The sequence below is a fragment of the Talpa occidentalis genome, unplaced genomic scaffold (genome assembly GCF_014898055.3).
Source record: "Talpa occidentalis isolate TD23 unplaced genomic scaffold, MPIMG_talOcc4v2.1 talOcc4.14, whole genome shotgun sequence".
NCBI classification, from domain to species: Eukaryota; Metazoa; Chordata; class Mammalia; order Eulipotyphla; family Talpidae; genus Talpa; species Talpa occidentalis.
The window spans coordinates 27,110,686-27,138,665 of record NW_023601433.1 but is presented as its reverse complement, the minus strand read 5'-3'; the positions used below and the strand labels follow the sequence as shown (position 1 = coordinate 27,138,665).

Sequence of the window (27,980 nt, the reverse complement as noted above, 5' to 3'; positions counted from 1 at the left end):
ATATATCAGTTCTAGTCAATGACATTATGTTCAGATGAAGAAAATTTCTGGACTGATGTAGCTCCCTGTCAAATCACAATAAATTCTTTCTTTCTACAAATGCTTGTGTCATACTGTTGACATGTATAGAAAGCCCGTGAGTCCGTTTGTCTGTAACAGGGAAAGTTCTGGTTTGTCTGATGTAAAAGACAGTGATGATGGCAGGAGTCTGTGACTCAATGATAGATCTCTTCCTCTGTAACACTTTCTCCTAAGAACCTTGGAGGAAGGATCAAGTGATATCAGCAGACTAGGTGGATTTTCCAGGTAATCATCAGGATCTCTGGCACCAGCACAGTGTTTAGGGGGCCTCTGTGTCTAGGCTGCTGGGTGGGGCAGATGTGATCCATAAATCCAGACCTGGGCCCCTCCCTGGTGACCTGGGGGCTGAACACAAAGTAATGGTTACTATTCCCCTACCTGCACCTTCACCCCCAGGCATCTAGCTGGGGGCTAAGGTGCTGCCTGGGGGCTAAGGTGCTGCCTGTGCCTCTGTTCCTGGCTTATCTGACTTGGGTCCCACAGGGTGACTGTTGCCCACTCTAGCTGACAATGAAGGACATTTGACAGGGAAGGGAAAAGATTTAGAGAAGGTGAATGGCATTCTCTAGCACACCTTTGGGGAATTGGAGAGAGCTAGACCTGGGAGGTCTAAGGTCAGAAATGACACCCTCTTCTGTGTGTAGCAAAATCAGGCAGGGTTGGGGAAGGGAAAATGGGGGCAAATAGTGGAGACAGGTTCTCCCTGAAAGTTTTTCCAGCAGCCGGAGAGGGTGCTACTCTCTACATCAGGGCAGCTTAGGTGTATTGGAGTTGTTCCCAGTGCTCTCTGGGGCTGATTAGAAACCCCAGGAAAAAGTCGTCCAGACTGATATCACTGGAATGGTCTTTCAATGACCTTTATCCTCAAAATTTCCCGGACAGGAAATTGCCAGATCCTGTGACGCAACACAGAAAATCTCCTCAATCCTCTGCTCTTGTTCCAATAGCTGGTAAGAAGATGAAACTGTAATGATCTGTCATCAGTGTGGATCCTCTTTGAGTCGCAGTTGAGTCCACCAACCCCATGTGATCTCTTCCCACAACTTACACGTCCTCTTGGAGCTTGTCAGTAGAGTATGAGGAGGAAATCTCTGGTTTTTCATTGTGAAAACGTGCACCGTTGACATGTGTACATTCCGGGGGCCCTGAGGTGACCTTTCTAAGGCAGTAGCCTCACCTGCTGAGCAGACTCAGCCAGAGACGCAGCCCCACTCAGGGCTCTGAAGAGGCATTTCCTGGAGCTACAGGAACCTGCACCCTTTACTGTCACCCAATATAACAGCTGGAGAGAGTCTTCACACTCTTGTAAAACATCATCTGCACAAGGTGTGTTTTTATGAAATAAAATAAGGACTATAATGTATCTCTCTGGTGAGAAACTTGGTCTGAGTTGCTCACTTGTGACATAAGTAAGTTTACCTTTTTGGGCTTACCTCACTTTTTTTGCGATATAGCTCCAATAACCAGCATTACAGCAAATTCAGCAAGAGTTTCTGGAAACCTCTGCCCTGAGGCTGCCCAGCTGCACTGGCCTCTCCAGGCTCCTGTCTTTTCCTCCCTGCCTGCAGCTCCAGGAGGCGGGGCAGCCAATGCAAATCTTCTCCAGTCCCTGGGGTGTGTGTCTCAGTCTTGTCTAAGCCCTGAGCCTAAGGGCCTCAAGCTGGTGATTTCCTGAATTTAGAAGAATGGCAGGTGTGGGTGTCAATATGGAAGTTGATTTTTACAGCTGAGTGTCTTCAAAGGGTGAAATAGTTATGCCCAGTACACTTGATCACAGCCCAGTGTCTGGGACTAATTAGGTCTCCAAGCCAGGACCACAGGAGGAATGTCAACCTGCATGTGCTGACAGTCACCAGCATGACTGCTTCTGAGCCTGATGGAGACCAGGCCCTTGGTGAGTGTGACATGGGCCCCTCACCAGAAACTCAGAATAATCCACTGCAGCTTCTGCTCCTGTCGACTAAACGAGGAAACAGGGAGAGAGTAAGTGATCTTCTCTAAATAACGAAGACCATGATAATGGGCTAGAATTCCCAACCACAGAGCACTTTATTCACCCTCCTGCCCCAGGTCTTCCCTTTTCCCTTTTTGCAGGTCTTCAGGGCCTTCCTATTAGGACTCTACTAGTGACAATGGCAGTTCCAAAGGCTACACACACAGGGCAGGGACTCCATTTTTTCTCACATATCAGGCCTGAAAAGACAAATTTTAGAAATAAAGAACCAGTTAGTATTAGCACCTAGTTTAGGATGGGGGAGGTGTGTTTATAAAGGACAGCTGCTCTAGGGACCCTTGTCTTGAGGAAAGTGTTGGTAGCTTACGGTTGGGATGGACCAAAGCATCCACTCCTACTACCTTCTGGGACCTTGTGGGTTGGGAAGGTTTGGCCATTATAGAAACTTACAATTCTGTGGGGCTCCACAATAAGTTGGGGAACAGCAGTGGGGTAGAATAGGTGCCTGAGGAAAAATGGGGTGAGCCCCAAGCTTCTTCCACATGTTTGTCATGTCAGAAAGGCAGGCTGGCCTCCAAGCTCTGTATTCACAATCGCCTCCTGGGTTTGACCCAACACAGCTCTAGTTCCCTCCTGTGGTCTGTCTTGGCTGGTTAGCACTGCAGGGGCCTTCCAGGAGACTGGGCCCAGGCTGAGCAAAGCCTGAGGAGATATCAGACTCCAGTGACCTAGCAGTTGTGACCCCCAGTCCCCGTCATCTTCTTTCTCCTCTGTCATCCTGCCCGTGTACCCCAGGTATACTTTGTCCATCCTGAGCCTGTCCGTAGAATGTTCTTGTGTGGCCTGTGTCATTGGCTGTTTGTCCATTATTGAGTGCATGGTAGTTTCTTTGTTAAACAACCTTCCCCTTTGGAAGAGTGATCACAGCTTGGTCTCATTTTACAGGTGATGCTGGGTCCTTCTTGTGACAGCTCACGCACCACATACAGGCACTAGGATTTCACTACTGTTTAATATATATTTTTTATTTAAATATTTTATTTTATACAATTCTTACATCTTTTTTCATCTTTGAACAACGTATGCATTTTCATTTTGGTTATATTCCCCATACAGTTTCACACCCCCCCTTACTTTCACTGTAGTCCTTCCTTTCCTCGCCCCTCCTCACCCCTCCGATCCGTAGTGTGTGTCTCGTTTATAGTTGCTTGTTGATTTTGATTTTTACTTTGTATCGATTAGTCTTTTTCCTGATATCTTATTTAGGTTTTCTAGATTCCTGCTATGAGTGAGACCATCCGGTATTTTTCTTTTTCTTTCTGGCTTATTTCGCTGAGCATGATCCCTTCCAGCGCCATCCATGTTGCTGCAAATTGCATGTGTTTATCTTTTTTGAATGCTGAGTAATATTCCATGGTGTATATGTACCACATCTTCTTGATCCAGTCATCTATTTTTGGGCATTTGGGTTGTTTCCAAAGCTTAGCTGTTGTAAATAGTGCTGCTATAAACATAGGGGTGCAGGTGCTCTTTGGAATTGATGTTTCTGTGTCTTTTGGGTAAATACCTAGGAGTGGAATTGCTGGATCATATGGAAGCTCTATGTCTAGTAGTTCAAGAAATCTCTACACGGCTCTCCATAGTGGTTGGACCAGTTTGCACTCCCATTTTGATGATGTTAATTCTTCCAATCCATGAGTAGGGCATGTCTTTCCATTTCTTTGTGTCTTCTATTTCTTTTAACAGTGTTTTATAGTTTTCTTTGTATAGGTCCTTTATCTCTTTTGTTAGAGTTATTCCCAATTATTTGATTTTTTTTTGTTTCAATAATAAAAGGGATTTTTTTTTAATTTCTTCTTCAGATTTGTTGTTTGTTTATAGGAAGGCTACTGATTTTTGCGTGTTGATTTTGTATCCTTCCACTTTACTAAACTGATTGATGAGTTGAATTAGTTTTTCTGTGGAGTTTTTGGGGTTCTCTAAGTATATTATCATATCATCTGCAAATAGTGATAGTTTGACTTCTTCTTTTCCTATTTGGTATCCTTGTATGTCTTTCTCTTGTCTTATTGCTCTCACTTGGACTTCCAGTATTATATTGAAAAGCAGTGGTGAGAGTGGACATCCTTGTCTTGTTCCAGATCTTAATGGAATTGCTTTCAGCTTTTCACCATTGAGAATGATACTGGCTGTTGGCTTGTCATAGATGGCCTTTATGATGTTGAGGTATGTTCCTTGTATCCCAAGAATTTCAAGGGCTTTTATCATGAATGGATGTTGTACTTTGTCGAAAGCTTTCTTGGCATCTATTGATATTATCATATGTTTTTGTTTTTTTTTTCAATAGAGGCATTTTTATTTATTTATTTGTTTGTTTATACATGCACTGGCTACAGTCAGAAGCACGGGAGGGTGAGAGAATTCACCAGAGACAGAGCAGGGAGCAGAGCAGGTAGAAGGACCGAAGTACACTGCTGAGGGGAGCAGCGGGCGGCAGGAGAGGTCTGTGCGCCATGCGGGACCCTCCTCCGGTGGCCGGGGAGCAGTCGGGGATCAAACCAGCGCTGCAGAAGCTGCGGGCAGCTTCGCAACCCAGTGCTCAACTGCAGCGCCACTGGGGAGACCCTGATAGCTAAAATTTTATTGAGGATTTTTGGCATCAGTGTTCATTAGGGAGATTGGCCTTAAGTTTTCCTTTTTGTATTGTCCTTCTTCGATTTTGGTTTTAGTGCAATGTTGGCTTCATAGAACATGTTTGGTATTATCCCTTCCGTCTCAATTTTGTGGAAGAGTTTGTGAAGGATAGGCACTAATTCATCTCTGAATGTTTGGTAGAATTCATTTGTAAATCCATCAGGTCATGGGCTTTTGTTTTGGGGGAGGTTTTTGATTACCATTTCAATTTTGCTGCATGTCATTGGTCTGTTTAGGTGTTCTATGTCTTCTTTATCTAGCTTTGGGTGATTGTAGAGTTGTAGGAATTTGTCCATCTCTTATAGATTGTTGAACTTGTTTCCTTATAACTGTTAATAGTAGTCTCTGATTATACTTTTGATTTCTGCTGTGTCTGTTGTGATTTCTCCTCTTTCATTTGTGATCCTGTTTATTTGTGCTTTCTCCTCTTTTTCCTTTGTGAGCCTGGCTAGGGGTTTGTCTATTTTATTTGTTTTTCGAAGAACCAGCTTTTGGTTTCATTGATCTTTTGGATTGCTTTTTTAGTTTCGATTTCATTTATTTCTGCTTTGGTTTTTTATTATTTCTTTTATTCTACTGACTTTAGGGTTTTGTTGTTGTTGTTGTTGTTCTTTTTCTAGTTCATTGACCTTTGAGATTAGGTTGTTTCTTTGAGTTCTTTCTTGTTTCTTGATGTGAGCCTCTATTGCTTTTCCTCTTATTACTGCTTTAGCTGCATCCCATACATTTAGGAAATTGGTGTCCTCCTTGTCATTCAATTCAAAGAATTTTTTAATTTTTTCTTTGATCTCCTCATTAGTCCAATGGTCTTCCAGTAGTATGGGTTTCAATCTCCATAAGGTAGGAGAGTTCCTTGCCTTCTTTTATGGTGTATTTCTAGTTTGATGCCTTCATGGTCAGAGAAGATTGTTGGTATGATTTCGATCTTGGTGTATCTGTTGATGTTTGTCTCGTGTCCCAGTATGGGATCGATCCTGGAGAATGATCCTTGTACGCTTGAGAAAAATGTGTACTCAGATTTTTTTGGGTTTAGTGTTCTATAGATGTCTGTTAAGCCCAAGCGCTCTAGATCTTTATTTAGAGCTTTAGTGTCTTTACTTATTTTTTGTCTTGTTGATCTATCCATTGTTGATAGTGGTGTGTTGAAATCTCCTGCTACATATGTGTTTTCTCTGATGTCTGTTTTCAAAGATGATAATAGTTGTCTGATATATTTTGGTGCTCCTACATTTGGTGAGTATATGTTAATGAGTGCTATTTCTTTTTGAAGTATTATCCCCTTGATCATAATATAGTGATTGTTGGGGTCTCTTTTTGCATTTTTGAGTTTGAAGTCTGTTTTATCTGATAAAAGTATTGCTGTTCCTGCTTTCATTTTTGGTCCATTTGCTTATAGGATTGTTTTCCATCCTTTAACTTTGAGTCTATTTTTATCTTCTGTAGTTAAATGTGTTTCCTGGAGACAGCAAAAGGCTGGGTTTTGTTTCTTAATCCAGCCTGCAACTCTGTGTCTTTTTACTGAAGAGTTTAGTCCATTTCCATTTAGAGTTAATATTTATATGTTAGTATCTTTATTTGCCGTTGTGTTTGTCTTTCCTCTGGTTTTATTTATTTATTCTTTTAATAACTTTTTTGAGGGGGCCTTCTTTTGTTGTTATTCATCTCTCTGTTGGTCTGGTTTTAGGAGTCCTTGTAGTATTTTTTGGAGTGGGGGTTTAGTCATAATGAAATTCCAGAGTTTCTGTTTGTCTGGGAAGGTCATTATTCCTTCTTCATAGAGAAAGGAAAGCTTTGCGGGATAGAATATTCTTAGTTGGCATTTGTTGTCTTGGAGTCTGTTGTCTATGTCCCTCTATGCTCTCCTTGCCCATAGTGTTTCTTCAGAGAAGTCTAATGTCAATCTGATTGGTTTTCCTTTGAATGTTATCTGTTTCTTCCCTCTTGTCAGCTTCATTATTTTTTCCTTGTCTTGGATTCTGGGGAGCTTTACTATTATGTGTTTTGCTGTATTTTTCCTTTCATCATGGAAGTTTGGTGTTCTTGCTTCTTGTATGTCTATTTTCAGCTCCTTCATGTTTGGGAAGTTCTCTTCAATTATTTCCTTGAATATTTTCTCTGTTCCTACATCTCTCTCCTCTCCTTCTAGGATTCCTGTAACTTATATTTCCTTTCCACATGGAGTCAGATAGTTCCCGAAGTCTTTCTTTGGTCTTTATCCATTGTACTTCTCTTTCCTTTTCTGTTTTGGTTCTTTTTATTTCTGTGTCTTCAAGAGTACTTATTCATTCTTCCATTTCATCTATTCTGCTTTCATTGCTTTTCCCAGAGTTCTTTAGCATCTCCATTAATTCTTTGATCTCCTGCATTTCTTTTACTTCCCTTTTTAGAGACTCAATTTCATTCTTCTGATCATTGATTATTTTTCCCTTATCATTGTTTTCCTTTATAACTTCTGTCAGTTTTTTAATCACAGCAATTTTAAATTCTCTTCCTGGAAGCCTCAGAAATTCTTCCAAGTCACTGTCGTTGCCATCTGGTGGGTGGTTTTCTTTTTGTGGTGTGTCTTTCTCCTGAGGAGTTGCTAGGTTGCATGTAGATTTTCTTCTCCCTGCAATCTGTCTTCTAATTGGCCGTATGCGTTGGGACACTGTGCCGCTGGTACTGGCCGGCATCTTTTTGGTGTGCTCTTTGTGGGGTTTTGGAAACTGGTGGTCCAAAAGTGTCAAATCTGTTATGCCAGAAGGCTAGTGAGGCAGTGGTACTTTGAGTATGTTAATGGTCTCTGTCACAGAATATTTCCTCCTTCTGTGTTTAATTACAAAGGTGTGTCTTGAGTCCCACAAACTTCCCTAGAAGTAGGGCAGCTGGATTGCACTCTGGGTTCCAAAAAAACTGGATCCCCCTCTGGGCTCTAACTTCCTGCCAGGGGGAACCAGGCTTGTGGGGGCCTTCAGCTCACCTCTGACTGTGCAGGGAACCTTCCCCCACTGGCTCTGCTGGGAACCTTCTGCTGATTTCAAGCAGTCTTTATTGAAGAAAGGACCCTGTTCTAAAAAGGAGATGCAGGTATGCACTCCCCTGAGCGCCTGGTCTGCTACCCGTCTTGGGTGCCCGCTCCCCCTCTGGGCTTGGACTGCTGGCCAGAAGGGGCCTGTTGTGGGTCCATAATATTATTTAAAATATTCAATGGTATTTCATTTTCCCATCTTTTTCTTTTTTTTTGCTTTTTCATTTATCTGCATCTTTTTTGCTTGGATAGTATTATGATTCCACTTTATCTACTCCCCCTTTACTTTGCTTACTAACTGTAACTTGTAACAATCTTATTGTAATTCACAATTTAAATTAGGCGATACTACAACATGTCACATCAGAGTATTAGACCCTTGAACAGGTTGCCATCACTTCTTTTCATTCATTTTGCTTCAATTGTCAAACGGTTTACTTTTACCAGCTTTATAAATTCCACCCGACATGGTCAGTGCATTTTGTTTGAGAGAGGGATGTTCTTTTCAATAGATTTCAATATTAGCATCTTGTGTCTGCAGTTACACTTCTGATACTTTTCATTCCTTCTTGAAGATTAAGATTCTCTCTGGTATTATTCTTTTATTAAGATTTATTTATTTATGCATACAAGAACTGGGGATACAGGCCAGAGGTCTGGGGGTGGAGAGGATTCATAAGAGACAGAGTGGGGAGCAGAACAGGCAGATCAACTGAAATACACTGCTGAGGGGAGCAGCAGGTAAGCCAGGAGAGGTCTGCTGTGCCATGTGTGTCACCTACCTGGCTGGGGATCGAACTCGTGCTGCAGCGATGGAGAGAGCTTCATAGTGTTGTGCCTTAATCCCTTGTGCCACAAGGAAGGACCCTGATATTATTAATTCTGCCTGAGGAGGTTCACTACTGTTTTCTGTGTTATTGCTCTGCTATGAAGAAACACTTTCTTTTTTTTTTTTTTTATTTATTTATACAAGATTGATTGATTGATTGATTTATACAAACACTGGGTACAGTCAGAAGCACGGAAGGGTGAGAGAATTCACCAGAGCCAGAGTGGGGAGCAGAGCAGGCAGAAGGACCGAAGTACACTGCTGAGGGGAGCAGCGGGCGGCAGGAGAGGTCCGCGCGCCATGTGGGACCCTCCTCCAGTGGCTGTGGAGCAGCCGGGGATCGAACCGGCGCTGCAGAGGCTGCGGGCAGCTTCGCAACCCAGCGCTCAACCGCTGCGCCACCAGGGAGGCCCTATGAAGAAACACTTTCATTATGTCCTTTCATTATGGAAAACAAAACAACTTGGTGAACATTTAGAATTTTTCTTCCTTTTCATCTTAGAGATGTTAATCACTGTCCACTCACCTGCAATTTCTTCTCATGAGATCTCTGATTCATCCTCATGCTGTCCCACTTCCATAATGTCACTTAGCTCTGAAGACTTTTTTAACATTGTCTTTTCCACTGTTCTAAAGAATGCTGTTGTTCTCTAGAGGCATTTATTATGCTTGTTGTTTACTGAGTTTTGGAAATGATGGACTAGACACTCACATTCTATTGTGCTCATTTGCAGAATATGCCTGAATATTTTTTACGTCCCTACTCTCAGGATCAGATGGGAATCATCATAATCATTTATTTAGTTTCCTTATCTGCAAATTAGAACAGCTAGGAGATTTCAAGGCCAGTTCAGGATCACTAATATTTTTCTTATTAATTAGAACCTTATTTTCTTAATTCTCTCCAGGAAAGTTTTGATTGATGCCAGGTTTGGTGAATGAGTCCGTGTGTGGGACTGGAGGTCTGTGTTCATTTCTAAGCATTTTAAATATCTCTATTCTGTAAAATGACTGGGAACAGCCCAATCTTTGCTCAACTTCCTTTTATACTTTCTAGAAGGCCCAGGGATGGCTGCAAGTTTGGACTCATTTTCCAACCACTGAGACAAAGCTCTCCTGGGTAGGAAACCTGATGCCTTAATAGGAGCTTCCCTCTCTAGACTGGTCCAAAGCATCTGTGATGGGGTGTGTGTTTGTGTTTGTATATGTGTGTGTGTGTTTGCATGTGTGTGAGTGTGTGTTTGTGTGTGTGTGTGTGTGTGTGTGAGTGTGAGGGAGCTCCCTCTGTGCCTCAGAGAGCCATTCCTCTAGCCCATCCTGATCCTCCCACATACCTGTGCTCCCCAGTGCTCTTGGGAATCATGCACAGCTCAGGGCTCTCTCTGCACTTTCTCTTCTCTGTACCTTCTGGGCCCGCAATCCATCACAACTGCTGTGGGCAAGAAGCACATGGCAGCCTGTCCTGTGTTCTGACGTCATTTTGGAGTTGTTGGGTTTGGAGAGGGGATCCTTGGGTTACTCTGGGAAAGTTTTCACCAGAGCTCCCCTTTCATTGGCACATGGTTCACGTCCCTATGTGTTTGCTAGACACAGAATCATTAGTTACATGTTATTATAAAAGGGAGAGAGCGGGCCTCCCTAGTGGTTTAGGTGGTTGAGTGCTGCACTGTGAAGCTGACTGCAGCCTCTGCAGTGCCAGTTCAATCCCGGCCAGCCGGCGAGGGTCCCACATGGCTCAGCAGACCTCTCTCCTGTCTCGCCTGCTGCTCCTCTCAGCAGTGTATTTCATCAGTCTGCCTGTTCTGTTCCCTGCTCTGTCTCTGATGAATCCTCTCACCCTCCCATGTATCTGGCCTGTACCCCAGTTCTTGTATAAATAAATAAATCTTTTTAAAAAATGTTTATATATGAAAAATAAATAAAATAAAAGGGAGAGAACAAAACGGGCACATTTATACACACAAGTGGGCAGCAAGGCAGCCCTAAAGAGGTGGGTTTGCTAACAGAGAGGCCTGCATGGTCACAAGCAAGTGCCCTTGAGGAGAGCTGCCTCTGCTGAGGGAGGTCAGTGAAAAGGAGTCCCAGCCTGGTACAGGTCACGGGCATGCAGGAAGACTGCTGCCTGTGGAGAGAGAGAGTAGGTGAGAAGAAGCAGCTGCATAGGCACAGGTGGATGCTGCCCTGTACCAGTGCAGAGACTGCACTGATATAGTCTTCTCTTTGGGGGGGCTCACTCCTTTGTGGACTGGTTTGTTTGCTGTTGATTTTTAATAACTTTGTAGTATTTGAAAGTACCAAAGAGTCTACAATGACCTCAACTCCACATCTTCACCTTCAGGTTGTGTGCTCCTGACATGCCCTACAGCAGTCTGATACCTGCTTAGGGTTTGTGCTTTGTGATCTAGGCCAGGGTGCCTAAGGATCTCAGTTCCTATAGCTGGGTTAATGGATATATTAATACCTTCATCCCCACCTGTAGCTCATGTGAGAACAAGGTTACTGATCTTGGGGTGCCTCCTTTCTAGTTTTTCTATCCTTATCCTCCCAGTCTCACCCTCCTGACCTGCACGGTGCTGATTCTGCCTGGAGAGGCGGGGACCCAAGGGATCTCAGATATGTGACCCAGGTGTGATCTGCTCATGGCCGTTTCTCCATCTGCGCAGGGCTAGAGGAGACTGTGATGTCGACAGGGAGAGGTTTTTGTCTCACTTCCCCATGGCCCTGTGTCATTGTGGCCCTAAACCACTGTCCCACACCTGACAGTAATAGTCAGCCTCGTCCTCGGCCTGGGTCCCGCTGATGGTCAGGGTGGCCATGTTCCCTGAGTTGGAGCCAGAGAACCGGTCAGGGATCCCTGAGGGCCGCTTGCTATCCTCATAAATGACCAGCTCAGGGGCCTGGCCTGGCTTCTGCTGGTACCAGTAAGCACTTTTGCTTCCAATGTTGTCTCCCTGACACGTCATCCTGGCCGTCTCTCCCAGAGACACCGACACTGAGGGTGGCTGAGTCAGCTTGTAGGAGACCACAGAGCCTGCAAGGGAGAAAAGTAGATGGGGGTTTAATATTTAGGACCCATTCCCAGAGCACCTCCTCTTGCCTGGCCTGGTCGAGACCCGATGGCTAATGTGTCCCCATGGATGCCCCTTCCCTCATTGTCATCTGCTGCTTCCCATAAGCCTGCTTAGATATGCCATTTTGGACAATGAATGAACTCCCTCTTTTCTTGGCAGGCACAACCCCTCAGGCTCACAGCAATAAGTGAGTACAGTGGGAGTCTACCCAAACCAGCTCCCCATCCTCAGCAGATCATGAGCTCCCTGCCCCAACAGGTAGCCCCTGCTGAGCTCAGAGTCAGAACCAGTCTTGTCCCAGAGCCCTGAAGCTGGGATGCAGTGAATCTAGCTCAGCACCTGTTAAGTGAGCCAGGAGGCCCAGGAGGAGAGGAGTCCAGGCCATGGTGGAGTCCCTGATCCTGTTCCCTAGCCTGAGACTAGGCAGGATACCCCCCCAGGCCTGTTTTATCCCATTGCTAGAGAGATCAGCTGCTTATGCAAATCAGCCAAGGCCCAGGCTGCTGTTTGGGGAGTTTTGTGGTTTCAACCCCCAGACCAGGGAGTGGAGGGGTATTTTCTAGAGAAACCACCCTCACCTCAGGGATCCTCCTTCTCTGCTGGTCTCACGGTCTGTTTGAATCTCCCCCAAAACTCTGTCCTGGCCTCTCCCTGGACAGGCCCTTCTACAGCAGATTCCGTGGAAGCCTGTGTGTTCTGATCTTGTTCAACAGGTGACATTCTCAGTCTTAGATAGGTCCCGATCCTCCCCCTGTCCTCACAGCTTCTGAGAAGCAGATCCTGCATAAAATCCCTCACTTGCCCACCTAGAAATTTTGAGGCCTGTCATTTCTTCTTTTTTGAGCTACTGGGACAGGTACAGGGACTGTGCCTCAGTATCTTCCGTGTGTACTCATGTCACATAAAGATCACAGTTTCCAGAAATGCTGCATGAGAGTGAGGCCTGGAAAGGGCTCTTAAGAGCAGAACCTCTGTGAGTTCACGCTAATTGTGTTCTGTTGATGAGGTGAGGTATTAAGTAACAAGCTGTCCTCTTTTGTAATCAAGTCAAAATAAGTTTATCAGACACCTGCTGTGTCCAGGCACTCACCCAGGGCCTGGACAGTGAGGCCACTTTAGCAAGATTGGGCTGTGTGTAAAGGAACAGAATTATCAGAATTTAGAGCCAGAAAAGCAAGACAATTTCTACAACCCTCAGCTCAGGGGCCATGGAGTCTGTAATGAGAACATGATTACCAAGAGAGACACTGTAGAAAAATGACCCCTGTTCACTCAGGTGTTAGCTCCTGGTGACTACTCTCCCCATGTCACAAGCTGCAGGGAGGCTTTAATCTGCTGAGGGTGACTCTCTGCTGCCCCCTGCTGGCTCCCTGCACTGGGTGCAGCAGGCACTGAGATTTCCTTTGTTTGGGTTTGAATTCAGAAGCTTCTATTCTGGATGTGATTCCCTGAGCTATGAAGTGCTGGCCCACAGGTGAATTACCCTTTCTATTTGGCCCCTGTTTTCTTCAAGACTGGGCATAGGGTCGTTAGAGGATCACAGCGGAAAAACATGAAAAGGTCCATTTTCCCACCAGTCACCCAGCGTATAACCATCAGGTAGTGGACAGTCATAGGATGTCCATAAAGTTTGGATTGGGAGTCTTGGGGCTGGTGCCTGCTGTGTGCAGTGCTATCATGAGGCCATGGTGATGATGCACCCAAGACAGAGACAGAAGAACATCCCTCAGTAATGCACATGGCACCAACTCTACTCTTGCACACTTTCCATCCTGGGCATATGGCATGAGCATGCACCTCTCTGTTCCCAGGAGTTTTCCATACTGTGGATGGGGCGCACTTCAGATGAGCTCTGCTGTGGCAGGACCTACCCAGAGAGAGGCCTGTAGACACATGTGGTTGCAGATGTGGTGACGGACCTCAGCACATCCTCCCTGTGTGTCGTCCTTCATCTCTAAGCTGGACTCTATTGCCAGTGCCAGAATAGAAAGACCATGAGGGGTCCTTCCTGGTGGCAAAAGGGATTAGGCCTCAGCACTATGAAGCAATCCAGCACTGCAGCACGAGTTCCATCCCTGGCCAGGGAGCTACCTATATTCCGCAGCAGACCTCTTCTGTCTCACCTGCTGCCATCTGCACCCCCAGCAGTGTATCTCAGTAGATGTGCCTGATCTGCTCCCCACTCTGTCTCTGGCGATCCTCTTACCCTGCAGCTCTGGCCTACATCCCTGCTCTTATAGGCACAAATAAATAAATAAATAGATAGATAGATAAATAATCTCAAAAAAAAGAAAGACCATGAAGTCTACATTTGTCCCAAAACAAGTAAGTATCAGTTCTAGTCAATGATATTATGTTCAGATGAATAAACATTCTGGACTAATGGAGCTCCCTTGCGCTAGCTGTGGGTGTCTTTGCTGGAGCGGCAGCAGCCAAGCTGAAGTCTTCTGTTAACAGGACTGAAAGCAAGGTCTCCAAGTAGGACATAGAACCAGATGATTACAAAGATCTGGGATCTCAGGAAATGGTGAGAATCTGGGGAGAATATTGTGACTAGAGTTGCTATTGCAGTTATTTGTCACGTGTATGATTTACACTTCAAAAAAAACTGGCCTGTCATTTCTTCATATTTGGAACACAATTCATATAACTCCATCAATTAATACAAATAGTAAAAAGGAATATTTGTTGCAGTGGTAGGTGATTTGCAGATATTTATGAGAGCAGGTAAAAAAGAACGGCAGGTGCTTTGTGGTGAGAGGTGGGGAGGCCCTCACTGCAGAGGGCACTTGGAGCAGCTGTCAGGTGGGAAGATGGAGAAGGAACAGGAAGGGTCTTCCTCGAGTGCTGACTCAGCTCCCTGTGGGGGTGAACCCAATATTTTGTCCCCCAACCCCTAGGCCACACAGGCCTTATCTAGATCCAGTTTTAAGGTAAATTGTCACCAAAGGGCCCTGAGTTGGTCTTGCCACTGCTTATCCCCTGACACCTAGGGGCAGGTGGGACTTGCTTGTGTTATGATCTGGGGGTGGGGGGACAGAGCCAGGCTAGCACCTGTGATGGTGGGAGATGTGGATGGGGAGCCTCTATTCAGATCCAGGGGTGCGAGCAGCCCGGGCCCAATGCCACCTCGGGGAGAGCAAGTTACCAGCCACGGGGACAGGGATCTCTGGGAGCCATTCAGGGGCGTTTGGGGCTGAGACAGGTGATCATGCAGCCTGAGCATGTCCCGCATGTTGACCTGAAGGTAACTCCAAGTCAGTCAGAACTAGAGTCAGCCAATGTGCAAACAGAACTTGACAAGACCTTTCACCCCAGGACTGATTTCTGTCTAATCATTAAACTGCCCACCTCTACTTTCTTCGTTCGAGCTTTTTTTCTTACCTCTTATACTCTAACCAAACCAATCGGAGCCACACTGGGGCAGACAGATGTGACCCTGGAGACAGGTTCTCCCTGAAAGTTCTGCCAGCTGCCTGAGGGGAACGCTATTGCTCTGCACCAGGGCAGCTCAGGTGCATGGGGGCTGTTCCCAGTGCTCTTTGGGGCTCATTAGAAACCCCAGGAAAAAGTTGTCCAGACAGATGTCAATGGAGTGGTCTTTCTATGACCTTTGTCCTGGAAATTTCCTGATTATTTTCTCAGGTACTGGGATGCCGCAAAGAAAATCTCCTCAATCTCCTGCTCCTGTTCCAATAGCTGGTAAGAAGATGAAGCTGTCATATCTGTCGTCGGTGTGGATGCCTCTGTGAGTGACGGTTGATTCCACCAACCCCCTGTGATTGTTTCCCACAAATGACACATCCTATTGGAGCTTGTCAATAGAGTATGAGGAGGAAATCTCCGGTTTTTCATTGTACAAATGTGCACCATTGACATTTGTACATTATCCGGGGGCCCTGAGGTGACCTTTCTAAAGCAGCAGCCTCACCTGCTGAGCGGACGCAGAGGGAGATGCTGCCAAGGCTCTGAAGAGGCATTTCCTGGGGAGTCGGGAACCGGTCCTCTTGACCTTCACCCAAGATCACAGCTGGGAGGGAGTCTTCACACTCTTGTACAACATCACCTGCACACACTGTGTTTTTATGAAATAAAATAAGGACTAAAATTTATCTCTCTGGTGATAAATGTGTTTCTGAGTTGCACAATGTGACTTAAAGTAGTGTGCCTTGTTGGGCTTACATCATTTTTTGAAGATGTAGCCAATACGCCAGCATTGAGCAAATTCAGCAAAGTGCAATTCAGTGTTTTCCGGGTGTATCCAAAAAATGTTCTAATATGAACACATCTGATTATAGTATTTCATTACTAAAAAACACCCCACACCTCGTCTTGTTCTTACCTCCAAGGACCCCACTTCCAAAAAAATACGTGCCTATTCCTCTGTCTATACATTTCTCTACTCAGGAGGCTGAAATGAATGGAATCATGCATTGTGTGGTCTTGAGAGTGACTCCTTCACTTTACAATGTGTTCTAGGTTCTTCCATGTTGTGGCATGTAGGAGGCCTTCATTTCAGTTTAGGGCTGATTAATAGACTATGGTGTGGACATGCCAGGTCTGTTTATCCTTTTGGCCAGGATGGACATTTGCTTGTCTGATAGGAATGATAATGTTGAGGGCAGGGAGTCACTCCTGGCCTTTCCCAGGACACACATCTCAGCATGAGGCTAAGGGGCTGAGTGTTCATCATTACAATGACCCCCTCCGGCCTTTCATCTCTCAGTCACTCTCTCCAGGGGAGCTCCTGGGCTCATTTATCTAGGGGTTTCAATTTTTACAGGTGTCTGCATTCCCCTTCCTGCAAGAGATCATAGGTGGCCACAGGTAAAACCTTTTTGATGTACGAAATCCTTTTGTACAACACTTAATATTTGAACAATTGTTTTTGTTTGCAACATAGTTCTGCTGAAGATGGGGTGACTCTGTCACACAATGTTGAGATTTCCTCCATGGAGTCCATGTGAAGGCCTGGGGTGCTGCACCTGCACAGCAGACAGACTCCGTGTGCCGGCTCAAGGAGTTGGAGCTAAAAGGAGAGTGATGCTAAGACAGGGCCACGTGACTCGGACAGGCCACTTCTGTTTCCACATGGAACATGTCACCCAGGCCCCTCCACCTTCTCATCCTCTATCCTCTCCTCCCCCCATCACACCTCAGTCTCAGTCACTCTAGAACCTCAGGGATCCCCCTCGAAGTCCTGTGTGCTGGGCACAGGCCACGCTGAGCACAAGGTGTGCTGGTCCCAATGAAGACGTTCTGAGGTTCTGAAATAGTCACCCGATTTGAGAGATTGCATAAAAGTCATGAAAAATCATGTCTCTATGGAATATTGAATATATATATAGATAAAGTATTTTTAATAATTGAAGTAAACAACAATAGATCATAGACACAGATTCCACACATTCTTCTGATATTTTCAATAAAGCTACTGGGATTACATGTGTGATTCTAAATTTATTTTTACAGTGTTTGCTTCGGTAGCACATATACTAAATTTATTTTTACTGGACAGCACTGACTGCAAAGTCATGTGTCAATCACTTCATTTTGGAACAGGAGGAGAACAGTCACCTCAGGTGGAGGGATGTCTTAGCATTGAGAGCAAATGAGAGGCCAGAGAATGGGTGAAGACCCCCAGGACTACGGGGTCAGAAGAATCTGTTGCAGGGTGGGGCTGTCAGGTTCTGACCTCAGACAAGCTGCTTATTCTCCAGGCCTCTGCTGCTCCCACTGTGGAACATTGTGGAAATGACGATTCTGTTCACAGCTTTGTGCTTCAACAGTTTAATAACAGGAAGTGCTGTGCATGAAGCTTGATATTATGTATATGAACATTTGCTCCTGCTCCTTCCAGTAGCATCCTTATCCTTGTCATATGGCAGACATGGGGAGGGGGAAATGAGTCAAGTCATGAAAACACTGACATAGGACACACTTTCTAGCAACACCAACTCACACACATAATGATTCAGTCCCCTTTCACAGGGCACAGGATGGCACCCTCTCACTTCCTGTCCTGCTCACTGGGACTTGAACTGAGAGACACAATCGAGGTTGTCCATCACAGCAGCATCAGGGGGCATCCAGGCAGAAGCAGAACAGGGAACTTCATGCTTCTCCAGACTCTGATGAGTGTCCTCTCATCCCATGTCACCTAGAGTTGTCCCTGCTTGGACCCCTCACTCTTGATGACTGTCCCTCATTCTTCACAATCTGCACACCTGTCCTGCTCAAGGCTGACCTAGATGACCCCTCGATCAGGCTGACCACTGTACAGAGGGCAGCATGGAACCCGGGTGGTCAGGTTAGCCATGAGGAGTCCCTGGCCTTTACTGGTGTCACTCAGGGGAAGGAACTCTAGGAAAAAGAGAGCAGGGTCCCCAGATTCTGACCCCTCCATGACCAGAGAGGCACAGGATGTGGAGTGGACTTTAAGGGTCGCCACAGCCACGGCAGAGCTAGGCTGAGTGGAGACCCAGGACCTGAGGATGGAGGAGAAACAATGAGTGTGTCCTGTGGACACAAGCAACAGTACAGCTGCACTGAACCCACTCCAAATGAGGAATGGGGTTCTTTTCTCACTGTGTCCTCACCAGGAGGCTAAGGAGGTCTCCTTCTCAATGTCAGAGACTTGTCACTAAGACATGGTGGGAGAGGGTGGAGCCTGGACGTCAACGCAGGGGTGGTGACTCAGGGGAGGGTCCTTCTGGGCTTTCAGGCCTGCCCACCTGATACCTAAAACCCACCCCAAATAAGGAGGGGATCAATATGAGGGAGACAGTGCTGTGAGTTGAATAGTCTCCGTAAATTTCCTGTTGAAATTCAGGTTTAGTATCACTGTAGGTGGAATTAGCTAGATGTGCCACGGGAGAAGGCTGGGTCCCGAGTCCCATTTGCCTGCTGCTTTGAAAAACAGGGATATATGAGCACAGACAATCACAAAGGAAGCGCCTGTGAAGATGGAGGCAGAATCTCAAGACAAGGACGCCAAAGATGCCAACTAAGCTCCACAAGCTGCAGACACGCCTGGACCAGACTCTCCTCACAGCAATAATCACCCCCACTGCTGACACCATGAGCTCAGATTTTAACCTCAGGGTGTGAGTCACTTTGTCTGTCTTGTGAACCTCCAGTATGTGGTTCTCTGTTGTTGAAGTCCAAGCAAATTCACACTGTGACCCCAAGATCTCTGCTCTCAGGGTGTCAGCAGTCGCTCCTTCCAGAACCTTAGTCTCTGCTGTTAATAGCCCCTGGACTAAACCTGCTGCCATGAGCTTGCCTCCCCTCAGTGTCTGACCCTCCTCCCAGAAGCCTGTCTCCAGTGCCCAAGCAGCAGCTGTCTTCTGTGGACCTAAACCCTCTGTACCCCTGCCTTCTCCTTCTGGATCACAGTGGGGAGTGATGCCATGGTCTCCAGGTCTTGTCTTATCCCAAAGAGCATTCTGCCATTTCCATGTGAATTCAGATTGACTGTGAAGATTTATCACTATTTTCTTGAGTCCTGTGCACAGGCTCTCCCTGACCAAATGATTTTGCACGTGACAGAGGTGTCAGAGGCAGTGACGTTTGCTGAGGGATTGCCAGGTGGTACAGGGTCCTGTGAGAATATGCAGTACAGTGGTTCTCACTGTTTATCTTGTGAAAAATGCCCTGGAAATGGGAGTTTCCAATGGAACAGAGAGGTTGATTTTCTGTTAAAGAGGTGAGCTCCCCTGTCCTCCACACTGCTCAGCAGTACTTTCCCAGACAAGAGCTGCCTGTGGTCTCCTACTGCCCCTGCCCCTGTCATAATCTAGACATGAGAATCGCATCTAATGGTCACTAGGTCCCCGTCTGACCTGGGATCGGCAGTGGCAGCTCCTTCCCTGGTTGCCCCCATCTAACAGGACAGGCAATACCCTTCATCCGCCTCCCTTGTACATTCAGCCCTCAGTTTACATTCTGTCTGTCTATACAAGGCTACTATGTCACTGCTATGTCACAACCATGTAGAGGGCTCTAGGGAGCGTTGTGCTGAGTGAAAATGCCAGTTCCAAAGGCTACACACACAGGGACTCTATTTTTTCTCACATATCAGGCCTGAAAAGACAAATTTCAGAAAAAAAAAAAAACAGTATTAGCACCTTGTTTAGGATAGGGGAGGTGTGATTATAACGGACAGCACTAGGTCTCTTGTCTTGAGGAAAGTGTTGGTAGCTCACTCCTGGGATGGATCGAAGAAGCCCCTCCTACTACCATCGGGGACCCTGTGGGTTGGGAAGGTTTGGCCATTATAGAAATTTACCCTTCTGTGGGGCTCCACACTAAGTTGGGGAATAACTGTGGGGTAGAACAGGTGCCTGACGAAAAATGGGGTGAACCCTAAGCTTCTTCCACATGCTTGTCATGTCAGAAAGGCAGGCTGGCCTCCAAGCTCTGCAGTCACAGTCACCTCCTGGGCTTGACCCCACACAGCTGTAGTCCCCACCTATGGTCTGTCCTGGCTGGCTCAACACTGCAGGGGCCTTCCAGGAGACTAGGCCTGGGCTGAGCAGGGCCTGAGTTGATATCTGACTCCAGTGACCTAGGAGGTGTGAGTCCCAGACCCCCTCATCTTCTTTCTCCTCCTGTCATCCTCCCCTTGTATCCCAGGTGCACTTTGTCCCATCCCGGGCCTGTCGTTAGAATGTGTGTGTGTGGCCTGTATTGTTGGCTGTTTGTCCATTATTGAGTGCATGGAAGTTACCTTGTTAAACAACCATCCACTTTGGAAGAGTGATCACAGCTTGGTCTCATTTTACAGGTGAGTCCTTCATTTTACATGTTGGGTCCTTCTTGACAGCTCACACACCACAGACAATGACACTGGGATTTCACTACTGTTTTATATGAGATATGAGGCTTTTGAGATCCTGACCTGGCTAAGAAACCCTGTTTAGTCTCTATGGTCTCTGCAATTGCCCAGGGTCATGGTCTTTGCACAGGGAAGAGCTCTGGGTCCTGAATGGTCAGGGGTCCCCTGGGGAGGTTGATCTTTCACTCAATGAGCAGGGGCGGCCCGTGACCAGACTGTGACCAGAGAAGTGATGAGGTGGGAAAGCTCAGCCTGACCTGCTGATCTGTTAAAGTTGTGATATTTGATTATTTACAATAAAAGTGGACATTAATGTATTTTCAATATACCTTCGTATTTTTTAAATATGCCATGATATTATTTTAAACAATCGATGGTACTTCATTTTCCCATCTTTTTTTTTTTTTTGCTTTTTCATTTATCTGCTTCTTTTTGCTTGAATAGTGTTATGATTCCACTTTATCTACCCCTTTACTTTGCTTACTAACTGCAATTTGTCATAATCTTATTATTGTACTTCACAATTTAAATTAGGTGCTATGACAATATGTCACATCAGAGGATTAGACCCTTGACCAGGTTGTCATCACGTCTTTTCATTAATTTTGCTGCAATTGGGCCTCCCCGGTTGCACAGTGGTTGAGCGCTGGGCCGCCATGCTGCTGCCCGCAGCCTCTGCAGCGTCGATTCAATCCTCAGCCACCAGTGAGGGTCCCACATGGCGCGCAGACCTCTCCTGCCACGCCCACTGCTCCCCTCAGCAGTGTATTTTATCAGTCTGCCTGTTCTGTTCCTTGCTCTGGCTCCTGTGAATTCTCTCACCCTCCCACACTTCTGACTGTACCCAGTGCTTGTATAAATAAATAAATCAATCTTTATAAAAAAATTGCTACAATTGTCAAACAATTAACTTTTGCCAACTTTATAAATTCCAACCAACATGGTCAGTGCATTTTGTTTGAGAGAGGGATGTTCTTTTCAATAGATTTCAATAATAGTGTCTTGTCTCTGCAGTTCCACTTCTGATACTTTTCATTCCTTCTTGAAGATTCAGATTCTCTCTGGTATTATTCTTTTTTTTAAGATTTATTTATTTATGCATACAAGAACTGGGGGTACAGGCCAGAGGCCTGGAGGGCGAAGAGGATTCACCAGAGACAGAGTGGGGAGCAGAACTGGCAGACTGACTGAAATACACTGCTGAGGGGAGCAGCTGGTGAGCCAGGAGGGGTCTGCTGTGCCATGTGTGTAGCTCCCTCCCTGGGGATTGAACTCCTACTGCAGTATCTGTGGACAGCTTCACAGTGCTCTGTCTTAACCCTTTGTACCACCAGGGAGGCCCCTGCTATTATTCCTTCTGCCTGAGGAGGTTCACTACTGTTTTCTGTCTTATTGCTCTGCTAGGAGGAAACCCTGTCCTTTCATTACGAAAAACGAAACAACTGGGTAAACCTTTAGATCTTTTCTTCTTTTTCATCTTAGAGATGTTAATCACCGTCCACTCACCTGCATTCTTCTCATGAAAAATCTGCTTCATCCTCATGCTGTCCCGCTTCCATAATGCCCCTTAGCTCTGAAGACTTTTAACACCCTCTCTTCCACTGTTCTAAACAATGCTGTTGTTCTTTAGTGGCGTTCCTCACCCTTCCTGTTTCTTATGCTAGTTGTTTACTGAGTTTTGGGAAATGGTGGGTTAGAATCTCACATTCTACTGCGCTCATTTGTAAAATACACCTGAATATTTTTTTTATGTTCTACTCTCAGAAACAAGTGGGAATCATCATAATCATTTATTTGGTTTCCTTATCTACAAATTAGAGCACTGGGTGATTTCAAGGCCACTTTGGGTCATTGATATTTTTCTTATTAATTAGAACCTTATTTTCTTAATTCTCTTCAGGAAAGTTTTGATTGATGCCAGGTTTGGTGAATGAGTCCGTGTGTGGGACTGGAGGACTGTGTTCATTTCGAAGCATTTTAAATATCTCTAATCTGTACAATGACTGGGCACAGTTCAATCATTGCTCAACTTCCTTTTACACTTTCTAGGAGGCCCAGGGATGGCTGTGAGTTTGGACTCATTATCCCACTACTGAGACAAAGCTCTCCTGGGTAGGAAACCTGATGCCTTAATAGGAGCTTTCCTCTCTGGACTGGGCCAAAGCATCTATGATAGTGTGTGTGTGTGTGTGTGTGTGTGTGTGTGTGAGAGAGAGAGAGCTAGAGAGAGAGAGAGAGAGAGAGAGAGAGAGAGAGAGAGAGAGAGACCAGGCAGCTCCCTCTGTTTCTCGGGTATCTGTTCCTCCAGCCCATCCTGATCCATCTGTTATAGGACAGAGAGCAGAGAGAGAGAGAGAGAGAGAGAGAGAGAGAGAGAGAGAGAGGCAGCTCCTCTCTGTGTTCTCGGGTATCTGTTCCTCCAGCCCATCCTGATCCTCCCTCTCACCAGTGCCCTCCAGTGCTCTTGGGGTCATGCACAGCTCAGGGTTTTCTCTACACCTGCTCTTCTCTGTACCCTCAGTCTTTCCACCTGGGCCCTCAATGCCCACAACTACTGTGGGCAAGAAAGCACATGGGAGCCCCATCCTGTGGTCTGATGTCACTTTTAAAGTTGTTGATTTGGAGAGTGGGGTCCTTGGGTTACCCTGGGAAAGGTTTACCAGTGATCCCCTTTCAGCGGTACATGCAGAATTTCCCAGGCGAGTTTCTCTAAGACACAGAAACATTAGCTATATCCAAGGGGCAGGTTTGTTATAAAAGCAAGAGAAGAATACAGGACTTGTATCGACACAAGCAGGCAGAAAGGGCTGCCCCAAAGGGACGGGTATGCTAAGAGAGAGGCCTGCACGGTCACAAGCAGGTGGCCTTGAGGAGAGCTGCCTCTGCTGAGGGAGGTCAAGAAGAGGAGCCCTGGCCTGTTACAGGTCACAGGCAGGCAGGAAGGCTGCTGCCCTGCGGAGGGAGAGTTGGTGAGAAGAAGCACAGGTGAGCAGAATGATGCTGCCCTGTGCCTGTGCAGAGACTGCACTGCTACAGTCTTCTCTTTGGGGGGCTCACTCCTTCATGGAGTGGTTTGTTTGTTGTTGATTTTGAATAACTATGTGGAATTTGAAAGGACCAGGAAATTCTACAATGACTTGAAACTCCTTATCTTCACCTTCAGGTTTTGAGCTCCTGATACCCCCTACAGCAGTCTGACACCTGCTTAGGGCTCCTGCTTGGTGATCTGTCTCTGGTGCCTAAGGATGTGAGTTTAGTGCCTATCACTGGGTTCATGGATATATTAACCCCTGCCACCCTACCTCCAGCTCTTGGCATTGTGAGAGCAGGTTTCTGATCTTGGGGTGCCCCCTTCCAGTTTGTCTATCCTTACCTTCCCAGTCTCACCCTCCTGACCTGCCTGGTGCTGATGCTGCCTGGAGGAGCAGGGACACAAGGGATCTCAGAATGGGACCCCGGGGTGAACTGCTCATGGCCGTGTCTCCATCCTCATGGGGCTAGAGGAGACTGTGATGTGGACAGGGAGAGGTTTGTGTCTCACTTCCCCATGGCCCTGAGTCACTGTGGATAATCACTGCTGCTGTCCCACACCTGACAGTAATAGTCAGCCTCGTCCTCGACCTGGATCCCGCTGATGGTCAGGGTGGCCGTGTTCCCCGAGTTGGAGTCAGAGAAATGGTCAGGGATCCCTGAGGGCCGCTTGTTATTCTCATAAATGACCAGCACAGGGGCCTGGCTGGGCTTCTGCTGGTACCATTGAACATATTTACCACCAATGTTGTCTCCCTGACATGTCATCCTGGCCGTCTGTCCCAGAGACACCGACACTGAGGAAGGCTGAGTCAGCTCATAGGAGACCACAGAGCCTGCAGGGAGAAAAGGAGAGGGGGGTTAACGTGAGGACCCATTCCCAGAGCACCCCCCCTTGCCTGGCCTGGCGGAGACCACATGGCTGCTCTGACCCTGTGGATGCCCATTCCATCGTTGTTATCTGCAGCTTCCCATAAGCCTGGCTGATGTATGGCATTTTGGACAAATGAATGAACTTCAAGCCCTCCTCTTCTCTTGGCAGGCACAGCCCCTCAAGTTGTGAGCACAGTGAGGGTCTACCCAATCCAGCCCCCCATCCTGAGCAGATCATGAGCACCCTGCCCCCATAGATAGCCCTGCTGTGGGCTGCCTGAGTCAGAACCAGTCTTGTCCACTCACTGGGGTGCAGTGAGTCTGGCTCAGCACCTGTGCAATGAGCCAGGAGGCCCAGGAGAATTGGTGTCCAGGCCATGGTGGTGTCCCTGATCCTGTTCCCTGAGGCTGAGGTTGGGCAGGACACACTGCAAGCCTGTCTTATCCTCTTGCTGAGAGAGAGATGCTGGGTATGCAAATCAGCCAGGCCCAGGCTGCTGTTTGGGGAGCTTTGTGATTTAAGAGAAGACTCAGCCCCCAGGACACAGGGAGGGGAGGGGTATTTTCTAGAGTCCCCACCCTCACCTCAGGGATCCTCTTTCTCTGCTGGTCTCATGGTCTGCTTGAATCTCCTCCCCTAGACTCTATCCTGGCCTCTCTCTGGACAGGCCCTTCTACAGCAGATTCCATGGAAGCCTGTGTGTTCTGATCCTGTTCTACAGGTGACATTCCCAGGCTGAGGTATGTCCAGATCCTCCCCTGTCCTCACAGCTTCTGAGCATCAAATTCTGCATAAAATCCCTCACTTGCCCACCCAGGAGTTTTGAGGCCTGTCATTTATTCAAGTTTGAGCTGCTGGAACAGTCCCGGGGCTGTGCCTCAGTACCCTCCGTGTGCACTCAGGTCACACGGACATCACAGGATCCAGGAATGCTGCATGAGAGTGAGGACTGGGAAGGACACTAAGAGCAGCGCCTCTGTGAGTTCACTCTAATTGTGTTCTGTTGATGAGGTGAGGTATTAAGTAACAAGCTGTCTTCTTTTGTAAGCAAGTCAACATAAGTTAATCAGACACCTGCTGTGTCCAGGCACTCATCCAGGGCCTGGACAGTGAGGCCACTTTAGTCGGACTGGGCTGTGTGTGAAGGTATGGAAATGCCGGAAAAAGAGGCAGAGAAACAAGCCAATTTCTACGAGCCTCAGATCGGGGGCCATGGAGTCTGAAATTTGGACATCATTGTCAAGAGAAACATTGCAGAAAAATGACCCTGTTCACTCAGGTGTTACTCCTGGTGACTGACTCTCCCCAGGCACAAGCTGCAGGGAGGCTTTAACCTGCTGTGGGTGGTCTCTGCTGCCCCCTGGTGGCTCCCTGCACTGGGTGCAGCAGGCACAGAGGTTTCCTTTGGTCAGATTTGGATTCAGAAGCTTCAATTCAGGAGGGGATTCCCTGAGCTATGAGGTGCTGGCCCACAGCTGAATTACCCTCTCTATCTGGCCCCTGTCTTCCTAAGACTAGGCATAGAGTCTTTAGAGGATCACATCTGAAAACAGACTTGAACAGCGCCATTTGGTAGAGGAATGGGCAGTGCCCACCTGAGACACCAGCACATAACAACCAGGTAGTGGAAAGTCATAGGATGACCAAGAAGTTTAGGTGTGGGGAGACTCAGGGGTTGGTGCCTGCAGTGCTTTCATGGGGCCATGGTGATGATGCCCCCAAGAAAGAGACAGAAGAACATCCCTCAGTAATGCCCATGGCACCCACTTTGCTCTTGATTATCTCCCATCCTGGGCATATGGCATGAGCGCCCACCATCCCTGTTCCTAGGGTTTTCTGTACTGTGGGTGGGGCCCACTTCAACTGAGTTCCTGTGGCATGGCCTGCCCAGAGAGAGATGTGTTAACACATGTGGTTGCACATGCAGTGCAGTCCTCACCACATCCTCCCCGGGTGTTGTCCTTCATCTCTAAGCTGGACTCTGTTGTCAGTGCCAGAATACAAAGACCATGAAGGGGCCACCCTGGTGGCCCAAGGGGTTTAGTCTCAGCACTACAAATCAATCCACAGCCACTGCAGTATGAGTTCAATCACGAGCTGGTCAGGGAACTAATCCACGTGGTGCAGCAGACCTCTCCTGCCTTACCTTCTGCTCTACCCAGTAGTGTATCTCAGTAGATCTTCCTGTGCCACTCCCCAATCAGTCTGCTGACTCTACTCAACCCCTCTCCTTAACGCTAGCTGATACCCCTAGTCTTGTATGCATAAATAAATAAATACTTAAATTTGAAAAAAAAGGAAGAAAGAAAGACCATGAGGTCTACCTTTGTCCCAAAACATGTAAGTATCTGTTCTAGTCAATGACACTGTGATTCTGGACTGATGTGGCTCATTTGTGCTAGCTGTGGGTGTCTTTGCTGGAGCTGGAGCAGCCAAGCTGTGGTCTTCTGTTAACATGAATGAAAGCAAGGTCTCCAAGTGGGACACAGAACCAGATCGTAACAGAGGTCTGGGATCTCAGGAAATAGTTAGTATCTGGGGAGAATATTCTGACAAGAGTGAGTAATGCAGTTATTTGTCAGTTGTATATTTGACACTTCAAAGAAGGCCTTTCATTTCTTCGTATTTGGAACAGAATTTGCAGAACTCCATCAGTTAATACAAATAATAAAAGGGAAGATTTGTTTCAGTGGTTGGTGATTTGTAGATACTTATTGAGAACAGATAAATGACAGGCAGGTGTTATGTGGTGAAAGGTGGGGGGGCCCTCTCAGCAGGGGGCACTGGGAGCAGCTGTCAGGTGGGAAGATGGAGCAAGGAACAAGAAGGGCCATCCTGGAGTGCTGACTCAGTTCCCTCTGGGGGTAAAACCAATCAATTTGTCCTCAACCGCTTAGATCACACAGGCCTTGTCTAGCTCCTATTTCAAGGTAAACTGTTACCAAAGGGCCCTAGGTTGGTCCTGCCCCTGCTTAGCCCCCGACATCTAGGGCCAGGTGCAACTTGCTTGCCTGATGTACTTGGGGGTGCCAAAGCCAAGCCAGAAGCTTTGAAGATGGGTGGTGGGGAGGGGAAGCCTCTGTCCAGAAGTCAGAGGTGCCAGCAGCCTGGGCCCAATGCCACCTCGGGGAAAGCATGTTACCAGACACGGGGACAGGGATCTCTGGGAGCCATTCAAGGGCTTTTGGGGCCAAGGCAGGTGATCACACAGCCTGAGCATGCCCCACATGTTGACCTGAAGGTAACTCCAAGTCAGCTAGATCTAGAGTCAGCCACTGTGCAAACAGAACTTGACAAGACCTTTCACCCCGGGACTGATTTGTGTCTAGTCATTAAACTGCCCACCTCTACCTTCTTCATTCAAGCTTTTTTTCTCATTTCTTCTGCTCCCACCAAACAAATCTGAGCCACACTGAGGCAGACAGATGTGTCCATGCCACATGTCTTCTTCCCTGTCAAGTCACAATATATTCTTTTTTCTACTAAAGCCTGTGTCATACTGTTCACTTGTATATTAAGCACATGAGTCCCTTCTCTGTAGCAGGGAAAGTTCTGGTTTGTCTGATGTGAAAGACAGTTTGTCTGATGTCAGGTGTCTGTG

General features: G+C 46.8%; 1 long non-coding RNA gene and 1 gene segment (V, D, J or C); one reads left to right on the top strand and one right to left on the bottom strand.

Annotated features, from left to right (window-relative positions):
• The first annotated feature begins 189 nt into the window (after positions 1-189).
• Positions 190-15,727, top strand: LOC129145747 (uncharacterized). The gene is made up of 3 exons (XR_008551749.1): positions 190-306; positions 15,282-15,338; positions 15,559-15,727. It is a non-coding gene; the product is annotated as an uncharacterized LOC129145747 (long non-coding RNA).
• Positions 15,728-24,033: 8,306 nt separating this feature from the next.
• On the bottom strand, positions 24,034-24,757 carry LOC119244064 (immunoglobulin lambda variable 3-21-like). The segment is given in 2 exon segments: positions 24,034-24,341; positions 24,712-24,757. Coding segments are annotated over 2 exon segments (354 nt in total).
• Positions 24,758-27,980: the final 3,223 nt, after the last annotated feature.